Source organism: Ptychodera flava, chromosome 12, assembly GCF_041260155.1.
Source record: "Ptychodera flava strain L36383 chromosome 12, AS_Pfla_20210202, whole genome shotgun sequence".
In the NCBI taxonomy this organism is placed as follows: Eukaryota; Metazoa; Hemichordata; class Enteropneusta; family Ptychoderidae; genus Ptychodera; species Ptychodera flava.
In genome coordinates, this window is record NC_091939.1 from 13092613 (window position 1) to 13105529 (window position 12917).

The 12917-nt window shown below is 39.7% G+C and overlaps 1 protein-coding gene across 2 annotated transcripts in view; it reads right to left on the bottom strand.

Annotated features, from left to right (window-relative positions):
• The window catches only part of LOC139145052 (protein CASP-like), a 49407-nt gene that overhangs the window by 9806 nt on the left and 26684 nt on the right, over positions 1-12917 (bottom strand). Inside the window, exons 10-15 of one of the 2 annotated variants that reach the window (XM_070715981.1) lie at positions 9875-10003; positions 8900-9095; positions 6403-6882; positions 5160-5978; positions 4332-4748; positions 2084-3872 (exon numbers count right to left, since the gene is read on the bottom strand). In XM_070715981.1, the coding sequence (XP_070572082.1) occupies positions 3193-3872; positions 4332-4748; positions 5160-5978; positions 6403-6882; positions 8900-9095; positions 9875-10003 (2721 nt within the window). In that variant the 3' untranslated portion in view covers positions 2084-3192. Of the gene's footprint in view, positions 1-2083; positions 3873-4331; positions 4749-5159; positions 5979-6402; positions 6883-8899; positions 9096-9874; positions 10004-12917 lie in introns of those variants that run through there. The other variant, XM_070715982.1, reaches the window with a different exon arrangement.

A 12917-nucleotide genomic window follows, 5' to 3' on the forward strand; every position in this document is an offset into this window, starting at 1 on the left:
AATGGCAAATTCACTGGTATAAGAAAGAGGTTGGAGGCCCTGATCTCTGACCACACTGGATTTGCTCATCCCCAGATATTACCAATTCATTCACAAGTGCAAGCATAGTCAACATCATTTGCATCAGAGGCATTACAGAAAACTACACCTGGAAGAATTTTGGTTTTCAAAATAGTCAGTACCCTGAACACGTTCTGACATATTTGAAGTTTCTGAATTCTTTCTCTTTCGAATCAAATGTTTTTACCATGATCAATTACATAACTAAAATAAAGTGTGGGATACATATTCATAATCTTTTATGAAAAGCTGGCATCTATTCAGTTCTCACAATTTTACAAAAGTTAGGTAGCTACATAATTATTTCAGTAAATCTCATTGGTTAAATTTTCAAAAATGTAATTCAACTTTGCATATTGACTCCCTATGGTTGTATTGAAAAATTTCAATCATGCCAGCTTGAACAGTGCTGGGGTATCAGACAGAGAGTACTGAAGTATTGAAGGAAAAAGCTTTGTTCACTGACAAATGCTATCACTGTGAGATTTCTGAATCTGTTGCCAGTTGATTAGTTCTTGTTGTATCACATGGTGGTCAGACAAAACTGAATGCAAAGATTCAGATGGTTATGCAGCTATCACCATCTACTCAAAGCAGTACAATAGATTTACTAGCAGAATGTAAAATAAAAGTGCGAGGTGAGGTATGGATCACTTTACACGGTCTAAATCTCAGACATAAATGTTTAACGTTTTGCAAATTATTGACAATTAGCGTGACTGTCTTCTTAGTGTAAGTCTCAGCCACAAAGTCATAATCTGTTTATAAAAATGAAAAAAAAAAATAACGAAAGAATCTTACAAATTGACCATTACATTTCAATTACAATGGTACAAAAACATTTGGCAAGCACTTCTAGTCCTCTACTGAACTCCCTATCCCTCTTGATTCATCAACCCCTGTATCAAAATAGAATGGTCCAGACAACAGAATGGTCTGGAACTACAATAGGACCAAACCAAATCACATCCACGGATAGGGAGAAGTCACCTACATAGTCACTGCTAACATTGTACAAATACATTTACTTTCCATAATTACTTTCAGTAATTGGCATTAAAAATTCACTATATCAGTACTGATATTATTTGTATATATAAAAAGATTTTAAAAATTTCCTAACTGCGATAAAAAATCTAAAATTCACATGGTACATTATTTTGTTTCCTAAGCTCAGTATTAATTTGAAAACATGATTTCTCAGTTTGTTATTTGAAATATTTGTCTACAATAAAATGGAATCCCAGTTAATGGTATTCAAAATTTCTACCATTTCAAAGGAAGAGCCTCTTGGTTGGATTTGTAAAAAAACTTGTCTTTACCTGGTAATCTTAAATGTTGTTAGTGCTGCACTGCGCTACATCTTAGCAAAACAGAGCTCATAGGATGCACATCAAAATGCTATTATTCTATTTTTCAGGCAGTGACTGTAGTATCTAGAATCTTTTTTTCAATGTTCTGAATGCTCTTGCTCACTGGAGAAAAAGGGGCAATGGCCATGGCTGGAAAAACCAGCACACATCACTTACCCAATAGGAAGTTCTCCAAAGTCTCAATGACTATTGAGTGCAAGGTTAACAAGCTAAAACATAGAGATAAATTGGAACTTTTCATTCACAATGCTTTTCATGCCATAATAACATTTGTGTTTCATATATTTCACCGTATTTCAGTTTTGTTGCTTTGCTAGCTCTCAACCACCGTGAGGAATTGTTAATTGTTTGTACATTTGTCAAACATCCTTCTATGGGAGAGCCCAATATATGTCTGTAAAATATACAGATCTCAATTCTGAAGATGTGGTTATCTATAACTGCCTGGGGAAATATTTACTAAATTGGCTTATGGTAAAAGCAGGGCAAGTAAAGTTACATTAAACACAAAAATGTAAAGAACTGAAACTGGTTTGGCACCTTTGTCATTGGCATTGGTCATTTTAGGGACCGTCCTTCTCCCATCAGTACTTGATATTTGCTCTTGAAGAGCGTTCATTGCTCGAGAAAAGCAGTATTTTTTATTTTTGTACTATTTACAATCCCAACATATATTTGGGAAATTCAGGCCAATGGTGTCCTCATTCGACAAAGGTGTGTTTACTCAGAGCAGCAGTGAGCATCTCCAGCTTTCTGGAGAAAAAAATTTTCGTTTGAGAAAAACAAAGTAAACTGTGTCTTGCGACTAGTACTACATGGAAGCCTTCATTGTTGGCAATGAATATATTTTTTGCACTGAACAGATATATTTCATAGCTAGTAGGAAGTAAATTTGGGATTAACAACTACTGATGTCATGTTCTGCTCTCAATATTACTCAAGCAACAGATGCAATTTCTTGAAGTCTGGTAAACCTTCACTATGGCAGTGGAGTACGTTATTTAGCAAACATTCTGCTCTATCAAAATTTACATGTCTGGAGACATTTTATCTCCCATTCACAAAAGCTGTGATGAGAAAGAAATCTTCAATTTAAAAGTTTCTTGACAGAAAAGAGGTGACCTTTCTCACTGACAAAAGTAGCCTTCTTTCCAGTTTACAGGAAGCTGGAGGCAAAACTCTCCACTGCACATCTGCATAAAATTTCGCAATAATAATTTTGAACGTTCCAACTTTTGAATATCTCATTGAAAATCTGTATTCTGAGAAATTCTCAATGGGGGAATTTGTTCTCTGGTTGGAGCTCTTTGCGAGGCAAAAAATAAATACATTTGGGGCACTATGGGCCTTGCCATGCCATTTACGGTAAGTATCAAGGCATTAAAAAGTAAACCCTGCCCACTGGAAAATCACCAACCCACGATGGAGTGTTCCTGCGGTAGTTCACAAGCCCACTGACATCACCTCTGGCTCAAGCAGTCGAAAACTTTACGTCTACAATTGAACACTATCACCTGGTAACAGGGTACCCATAACATGTCATCAAAACCCGCTTTTTATACTAAAAGCAGTTTTCCTGACATGACTATACTTTGAATTCAATAATCACTGATGAAAATCGAAGTTGACTGAAGCAGTCTCTTTTCTGCAGACAACTGAGAGAAGAAAGGTGTCAATCTGTTGCTAGGTGATCGTATTCAGCTGTTGCTATTATAAGTATTATTGGACACCTGACATTACAAGTTTTGAGGACAAGACTTCAATTCAACTTCCAATCAGGATCCTCCTCTTTGAGTTTCTTTCTTGTTTTGTCATTTGTTTCTCTGTCATCTTCAATGCTCTCTGGAGTGTGGTCATCGTAATCTGGCCTGCCTTCTTCACCGCCGACATACCAATGTTCTTTTGAGTACTGACACGCACTGTCGTCATCGTCTTCGACCGGTTCAGGCTTGACGACAACAACGCCGCTTTTTTCAAGCCTCTCCTCCATGCCGATCAAGTCGTCCTCTACCGCCCTCGAAGAAATGTCTCTCTTGCTGTGAAACACATGGTTCTCAAGTCCCCGATTCGGCGTAATGTGAACACCGCCATTGTTGCTAAGCCTCAGCTCACCGCTCGCACTCAGAGGCGAGTGTACTTCCCCGCTGCTGTCTTCATGCATGCGCGACTGTTCCTCCGCCAGCTGTCCCCTCTTGGACCGCGAGCGGTGGTTGTGAAACCAGTTTGTCACGGTTGAGGGAAGGAGGTTGAGTTCGGCGGCAAGGAAGTCGATGGATGACTGCGACGGGTACGGTTCCTGCTTGTACGCCGCGAATAGCGCGTCCTTCTCATGCTGGGTGAGTAGCGTGCGAGGTTTCTTCATTGGTGAAAAGTCGGTCAAAGTTATGGAATGATGGGAGTCAACGTCATTGCAGGTTGATGATCTTCTTTTGTGAGATGCTGTGAGAATGTAGAAAAAAGACGGGTCATGTTAAACATTAGCATACATACACACATGCACATCAAACAAGATTTTTTAAAAAACTTTTACTCATTTGTCAAGACTGCATTTTCAATTACATAGCGATAATATTTGGGTGCATTAAGCTTTGAAATTTACAAATTTTTCAAAAATTTCTTTCACCACATATTGAATAGCTTTACTTTGCACTTGGGCTAGAATAGAGCAGTTTCAGAGCAGAGCTACATAGAACAGAGTTGACATGTAATATCAGTCTACTTTGAGCCCACTGTTTTTTTTTGTTTTTGTTTTTGTCGTTTTTAATTTTACTCACAAAAACAGAACAAAACAAAAACAAAGCCCACTGTTAAAGATGCTACTTTTTGCACTGAATATAAGCTTCAACCTACTGTGACAGAACTTCTACGATGGATATCATAACAAAGACATGGTTATACCTTTCCTTTCCATTTTGATGTTTTTCAACCTTTGAACTCCATCTTTGTCGTTCAGCCACATATGCATCCTGATAAAAGGTTCCTTTCCCTTCAAGCTCAGACTGTTCCAGGGTTTTGGTTTGGAAAGCAGGTCACTGACCGAGCCCTGCGTCAGGCCTAGCACAATCTCTCCAAAGACCCTCTGTCCTATGTTGTTCTCATACAGCACTATCTTCACCCTGCGGGCGATGTCGTACGTGTCCAACTCTGGCAGGCTCGCGTACTGTTCGTGCAGGAGCCGATCTGTGCTGTTTGTGGAAGAAGTGGAGGAGTTCTCGGTGTCCTCAAAGGCCGACGGTCTGGTTGGGCCCGGCAGTTGATTGGCTGGCTTGCTGTTGTTGACAACGACTTCCTGTAAATTATCATCGTACACTTCTCCTACATCAGCAGAAAATGAAAATGAACTTGTAAATTGTGATACCATTTGCAAATCATTGTGGCGCAATTTACAGATTCAAATATCAAATTTCATGAATGCTACTTGGGGAGCAATGTTAACATATAGGCTGAAAAAAGTGTGACATAAAATTCATACATCTGATGAAAGTCTAGACTTAGCTGGTTCAACAAATGATAATATGTGATATATCAATTGAATGATAGCACTTTTTGATGTTGGATGACGACAATGAATAGGTTTTCTTTCATGATGAGAACAAGAAAAAGGGATTAAATACTATCTGAAGTCAGAATGATTCCTGTCCTTTTTATTTTATTTCACTAGTCTCATCTTGTCACTCAAAACACACATTCAAGTGCAAAATGAATCAATCATTTGCCAGTCCTCACCTTTCTTTCCATAGACAACTTTGAGTTTTTCTATGGCTTCATCGTCTTCCAGCCACAGTTGCATCCGGATGAATGGCTCTCTCCCTTTCTGCGTCAGTTTGCTCCATGGCTTAGGATGGGACAGGATGTCGCTCACACTCCCTTGTGAAAGTCCCAGCACGTGATCGCCGAACAACCTCTGTGGTATCAGGAATTTGTTGAGTCTCTCCTTCACGTCCATGGTGACATGCCGCGTGTTGAGTTCTGGGTACTTCTCGTAGTGTTGGCTGGTGAGTGGCGGCAGAACCCGTTTCAGGGGTTTGGCCATGGCTAGGAAGCTTGGTGACATGGAAAACATCTGGCTGTCTAGGACACAGTTGGACTCTTGTATGGCTTGCTGGATGGCCCTTTGAACTCGCGCTGTGTTTTCATCACCGCTGGGCATGGCGTTCTGCACAGCTTTGTCAACTGGTGGCTCAGGAGACCCATCGGAATTTTTCACCTTCTTGATCAGCGGTATTGCTTCTGTCTGCGGTTCCTGTTCAAAGAGGGATACTGGATGTCTCTCCACAATTGTCTCAGAGTACGGTTTAAAAGCACTGTGCCGTAGAGGCCGTAACCTTTCCGGGGAAGACCGTTTGGGGGAATTGGAATAGTCTGCGCCACCTCGGTGGCTGGCAAAATGGCCTACTGAGCTCATGGCTTCCATCTCTTTACGAGCCTTTGTCAAGATCTGAGTGATGGCCTCTTCTGTTGAATCTTTAGGGCAGGTATTGACAGGTGTTGATGTCAGAGCTTGTAATGGTGGGTTTGGCGGTGTTGATATTCGGATATCTTTACCTGAGAAAAAAAAAATTACATAAGAAAACCTGAAGTATAAACACCTCTTAGACAAAAAACAAATGAAAAAAATTGAAAAATATCCAATAACGATACACTTTTCTATTGATTAACTGCAAACATTGTCACTCCTGGACTATGACAAAACCCACATGGCAAAAGAAAACAGATTTTTTTACTGTCTTTTTTAAAATTGTTGTGTTCAAGAAGTTGAACGAAGACTCTTGGGAAATTGTTACCTAATGATGTAGTACGTCAGTCAAGAATTGTAATGGAAATCAAGATAGCAAAGCTTGACTTCTGGTTCTGACTTCAGTTGAAACTTACTTCTAAAAGAAATGTATGACAGACAAAATTTTCTCCGCAGTATTTGTATGAAAATGGTGTAAAAAAACAGCTTTTTGGTTCACCCATGTAAACTTACCTTTTTTCTTGGCATTTATGATCAGCAATGTTTGGATGTTCTCTTCATCAGCCAAGAAATCCATCATTTTGATGAACGGTTCTCGACCTTTCACCGTCAACTTATCCCATGGTTTGGGCCGAGCTAAGATTTCGCTAACTGAGCCCTGGGACATTGCAAGGACGTATTCACCAAAGACGCGCTGGCCGATGTTGTACATAAGCAGCAAATCCTTGATGATTCGGGCGATTTCATTGGTGTTTATCTCCCCCGTCTCCTGGTAAATCTTCTTGATTGACGGGTACGCCTGCACGCTGGGGGCTGTCACCTTAATTGGCTGTAGAAACTGCGACGGGAGTAATGGCGGTGGCGGCGTTGACGACGCTTGTGATGTGTTTGGAGATGCCGTATCTGTTGTGTGACTGTTACGACTTTCAACATCCCTGTGTTTTTGCACAACTTGGCACTTTCTCACTTGTTGCTGGGAGGACTTTTCATCACCTACAGTACAAGAAAGGTGGAGGTCATTTTTTTTCTGTATCACTTTTTTTTAATTCAAAAATTCTAGATTTCTATAAATCTGAGAAAAGACATGGCCCTTTTGCAGTTTTGAAAATGTGTTATTGATAAAACGAATATGATTAAGGTGACCCAATTGGCCCAAACATGACTAAAACCTTTCTTGTACTGTGGTTGGCTTCTCCCATTTGCAAACAAATCAACATAAAATGAAAGCAATGCCATCTAGAAGCAAAAGGATTGTTGATTTCTTTCGCGACATGTATGCATGTAGTATGGACTACAAAAGAAATGATAAAAAAAGGGAGTTTCCACAGTCCAAGCTGGTTGTGTGTGCTGTTGCAATTTTATTGACTTTGGAAAATTTGAAGTGTTTTCAATGGTAGGTCTGGTCTTACAAATCAAGGGTGCAGTTACCTACAATTTCTGGGATGCCAATAAATACCGGTACATCATGCCAAATTATGTGACTTGTGCTTTAGGGCAGAATGTGCCTTGTGACAGATATTCAAACTCTAAGACTTATATAATACTTTTTGGTCTGCCACTTGTGTGGGCTCATTTTGAAGCTCATCAAGTAATTGAATTTTCAAGGCTCATTTTTGTGAAAATTGAAGATTTAATTTTTTCCCATAGAGTGAACACAGGGTTGGGAGCCACTTTGAATTTCAAGTATGAGTAAATATTGGCCCTAAGTTTTACCCTTGATTTGAAAAGGGAGTCCTTTAAAGTATTCAAATGGAAAGTTTGACCAAAAGGTCAAGTCTTTCAATTTCAAGACGCATACTACGTATACTTTAAAATGCTGGTAAAACCAAACAGTGCAAAAATTGCAACAATATCCTGACATTCTCGAGAGAAAACATTATCCAAATGTGATATTCCAAGTCAAACAGACTATGCATATATAAGAGATACAGGACAGCAATGTAAACTATTCACTTCATTATGAGTTTAGGGAGGTTTGTAGACATCTGTTGGTCCAATATGGAGAATTTTTGTCATAGTAATGTTAGTCAGAAAATATTGAGTATGACAGTTTAGCTAAAAAGACAACATTATGTGGCCGGAAGTTTGGTTAGAATATATGACAAAAGTCACGTCATACTGAGTGTCTTCTCATTGAACTGGTACCTTGTGAGGTCAAATGTCAGGGGTAAGTGGGAAGACCCACAGCAACATGGGTGACTGGACAAAAGTTTTGCAAGATGGCAGCTTGTGTGGCATTGTAAACAGCAAGGCTTCACCTGATTCTGGTTTTCCCCTTCAGAATGGAATTTGGTAGAAACCTAATGTTTCCCATGGCAAAGACAGACCTCCATATCATAAATACACAAATGAGGGGAAAAAAGATGATGTAAATTGGACACGATAAATGTAGACAGGTGGTTGGGAGGAGGATAAGATTGAATCAATAATGCAACTGAGTCTTTTCATAAATTTTGACATCTCATAAGTTGCAAAGAACCCACTTGAAAAGGTCATATTTATCAAATCACATTTTCCACATGCAACTGTAGAGTTCTTTGAATGTGTGATAATGCAACTCTAGAACTGGAGAGGGCATAACAAAATTTGAAGTGGCTTTTCTAAGTATACTGATAACTTAAATATAAAGGTATTACTATTCCCGTGGATGTGACATGGCTGTGTGAACTGTATGAGTACAAATATGGTGCAGGGGTCATAAGAGGTCATAAAATTTATTGCTTGTGTTTATTACAAAGTACAGTATGAGTATTGTCAATACAGGTACCTTTATAATAAAATGTGTTTGGCACATCTGTTAGCTTGTTTGCAACTGTTACTGAAGTATAAAGCCCCCTGCAATATGGTAAGCATACATCTGACATTGTAGATGAATGATGTCAGAATATTCTATCAGTATCTGTATTCTAATACAAAGGGTACTGGGCAAGACACAAACAAGACTGCCCTCTTGTGGCAAGAATGGTGCCAGGGACAGGACAACTATTGCTATGTGATCAATTTCACTTACTGTTCAGCTCTGCTGTGCTCAGCTTGAGGGAGGTGTTCTCGGACTGCAGGGATCGGTTTTTCTCCAAAAGCAACACTTCCAGAGATTTCTGTTGGCTGGTGTCCTCGTTTTCGCTGGTCTGGAATTCCATGGATTTCATTATCGTCAGTTCTCGTTTCATCTCTTCGTAGTCGCTTTGGTTCTTGATCTTCTCTTCCTGCAATGAATGCCGCATTAGAAACCAGAAACTTTCACAATTTAGCCTGAAATCAAAAGCTTTCAAATATCCTGGGTGCAGCACTATGTAAACGGATGTATGTGCAATGTATAAAGATTCTGACACCAGTGTTCTCTCCAGGTTTCTCTCACAATGTCGTCTCTTGCCTGAAACAGGCGTACATGTTAGAATTATACCATTTTGAGCGCTGTAATTTTCTCCCGCCAAAATTTTAGTGCCAAATTTTACAAAGTTTTATTAATTTTTCTGTATTTTTTTTTTAATTTTGGACCAAATGGACATCACATTTCATTTACTACAGTTTTTTCTCAAAATTTTGGCAAAAATCTGAGAAAAATTAACTAGGGTTTATTTTATAAAGGGGACAAAAATAGACTTTGGCGCTCAAAGGGTTAACATTTCAATTTTTTCCATTTGATTTGAAAACACTGAATACTTGTCAAATGTGGAAGATGTAAATAGAAAGAGAGGGGGTTGACCTTTTTCACAAGTAATCTCGGTTCAACCAAATCACTTTGAATAGGGCTGCTGGACTTTGACATAGAATACCAGGGGTGGACAGGTATACATGAAAATACAAAGAATTTGCACAGAGGAGTTTGGAGTGTATAGTTGGGATTAACCACTACATACAGAATACGAGATCAGCAGTGATTCATAAAATGGACAGTGGGCAGACTTCTTTATAGTTGAAGGGTTTTGATTGCCAGTGGTTGTGAGTTTGAATCTGTTCAAGAAATTACTGAATTCTCACTTACCAGCTTCTTGAGAGCTGTTGCCTTGTGTGCCAGCTGCTCTTCCAGCTTTGTCACCTGTTGTGAGGTGGTGTCTCGTAGCTTGGCATTGCTGGCTTGTAATCTCTGCAGATCGTCAACAAGCTGAGAAATCTGATTGTATCAAGCAAAAAGGTCAAAATTAATTTCCAGAGTCGGAATACCTTTCTACATTTCAGAGTACATTTCAGAGAAACTCTTTAATCACTGTATGGCAAGATTGTGGAGATAAAAATGCCATTGTCTGTTTGAGATAATTCCATCGGTACACTTTGCTTCAAATGCCATTGAATTAAAGGGAAACCTAAGTCCAGCGACATTGACCGTTTATCCTCCTCCAAAATCACCCTTGAGTAAAATGCAGCTCAAATTTGCAACATAATTGCACGCGCTGACGACTACGGCGCGACAAAAAGAGAAGTCGAAGTAGACGACATTTATGAAAATGAGCTCGGAATCCCATGGGCGCGAAAGGGCTCATGGGAGAAGCGTGCGTGACGTCATGGGCGATACAGACGATTGTAGCTTGCAGCTGGAGGAGTACCGTGAACGGTTCAGCGCGTTCGTAAGACGACTCTGGAGAGTTTGGACAGCGATATTTCTGACATCGAGTATTACTTTTCCCCGACTGAAATCAAACCATACTAATTTGAACCAAGATATGTAATAATGGGAAAGCATTTCCACACATCGTTCATAATTCCGCGGAGGGAGTCATAGTGCTTGTACAGACCCCGAACTGGATTAGAGACACTGAGTGACTCTGTAATCCTTCAGCGCTACGTTTCTAAAACAGAGTTTTCTTTATCACTGCAGTCGCTTAAAATTATATTTGGTTCGTAAATGATACGTAAGTCGAGCTTGGCCAGATCTTTAAGGTTGCGAAATCTTCGATATATATCGGAAAATATTTATTCGCAATTTGACAAATGTATAGTGTCATCTATTTTTCGAAGTTGGTGTCGAACTTAGGAAGTCGGGCTAACTCAGATCTACAAAGTGATGAAATCTCCGATATAATGGATATTTGCCCGCTATTTAAAAAAATAGTATTGTCTATATTGTTGTAAAGAATGTATTTCATACAAGACCAGCCAAAACTGTCGATGATGTCCGATATGTCCTCTGTTCAAATCCCTATCGCCAAGTAAAAATGTATTACATGTAAAGAATATGAATGTAATTCGTGCAAGGCCCTCCCCAACTCACGGTGATATCCGATCGACCCTCTCGACGAAGTTCCGATTGTAGTGTATGAAAGTTCGTGTGGAAATTTAATGAAAAAAATGCTTTGCATGTAAAAAATGTATTTCGTGCATAAATAAATATAATAATGTAAAACATACAGTATAGTATTCTTGACTACCGGCCACGGATGCTATGAACAAAGAGTCGGACAGAGGTGGTCGGGTGGTCAGATCTGTTAGGCACGTGGTGAAATCTCCGATATACATCGGATATTTACCCACAACTTGACAAAGTATCGTCTAGTATATCAGAGTTAATGTCCTAAGTCGCCGATATTTATCGGATAAATATCCGTGATTTCGCAGACCCGGCGTGCCGACACAGTGCACGTAAATCTAGTATCGTCTGGTATCGATATTAGCCTAGGAGTCTCGGCGCAATTGATATTTATTGGGTAAATATAATATCGGCGATTTCTCAGACCCGGCGTGCCGATCGAGACACATCATTCTCGACCGCGGGCCATCCGGGTACTTGCGGATTCTTACGTCATTTTTGCGTCACAGTGCCGTTGGAAGTTCGAATTTTTCAACCACCAAAGAAATATTCAAAGTTTCAATATACATAAATAACATAACTTTTACTTCTGCTTTTTTCCACACAATTTCTGTATCATTCGCTCTTCTGTATCGTTTGATCTCTCATTCACCTCGCTTGTATGCGTCTTCTACTGACGTCTCTCCGCGGTCGAGAATAGGCAAGAAGTCATTCCAGTATCTTGTAATATCAATATAACCAGGTGTAGTCACGAAATTGCCTATATTTATCGGGTATATAAGGGCGATTTCGCAGATCCGGGCTGTCGAGACGAGAGACGCTTTGTGCAGTTTCGTCTTCGGATTTTAGTGTCCCGAAATCGCCAATATTAACATTTATCTGGTTAAAACCGGCGATAGTAGGCTGACTCAGCATGTCAAGATGCGAACCGCATTGTGTAGTATAGTTTTGTATCGGTACAGAATCCCGAAATCCCTTATAAAGCAATCATCATGAAAGAAGTAGAACATAACTTTGTATCTTTTAGAGATTTTAGAACTCGCCCAACTTTCTGTTTTCGAAAAAGCTGTTTCGTGGGACGACGATAAAAGCTGACTCCGTTTGTTCTTCCTTGAGTGATTTTTGCACTCAACTGCACAACAGTAAATTCATTTTTTATGCTACTGAGCATTAAAGAGTCGTAACGTGCAGAACTGCACTGCTGCAGTCATAGACTCCAATGCTTTGGTAAAGCGGTCACACATGTTCGTGTATCGCCGATGACGTCACGCACGCTCCTCCCATGAGCCCTTTCGCGCCCATGGGATTCCGAGCTCATTTTCATAAATGTCGTCTACTTCGACTTCTCTTTTCGTCGCGCCGTAGTCGTCAGCGCGTGCAATTATGTTGCAAATTTGAGCTGCATTTTACTCAAGGGTGATTTTGGAAGGGATGAACGGTCAATGTTGCGGACTTAGGTTTCCCTTTAAGGTAGAATGTGCCTAGGAGACAGATATTCTAACTCAAACTTTTGTAATATTTTTTGGTCAACCACTTGTTGGGGCTTATATAATGATTTCTTTTATGATGAAGCAAATTCTTTAGTCATGAGAAATTATTTCACTTTCAAGATATCAACAGCTGGTACAGGCCTATGATGGGGTCTCATCAGGCTCGTCTCATTGTAAGTTGACTTCTGAACAAGCCTCTTCCAATTTTATTATAAGCTTCAAGGTCATCTGCAACATGGGCTTTTGTAAGATCAAGTCAGTGAATATTGTCAACTATGAGCTGAGAACTGCAA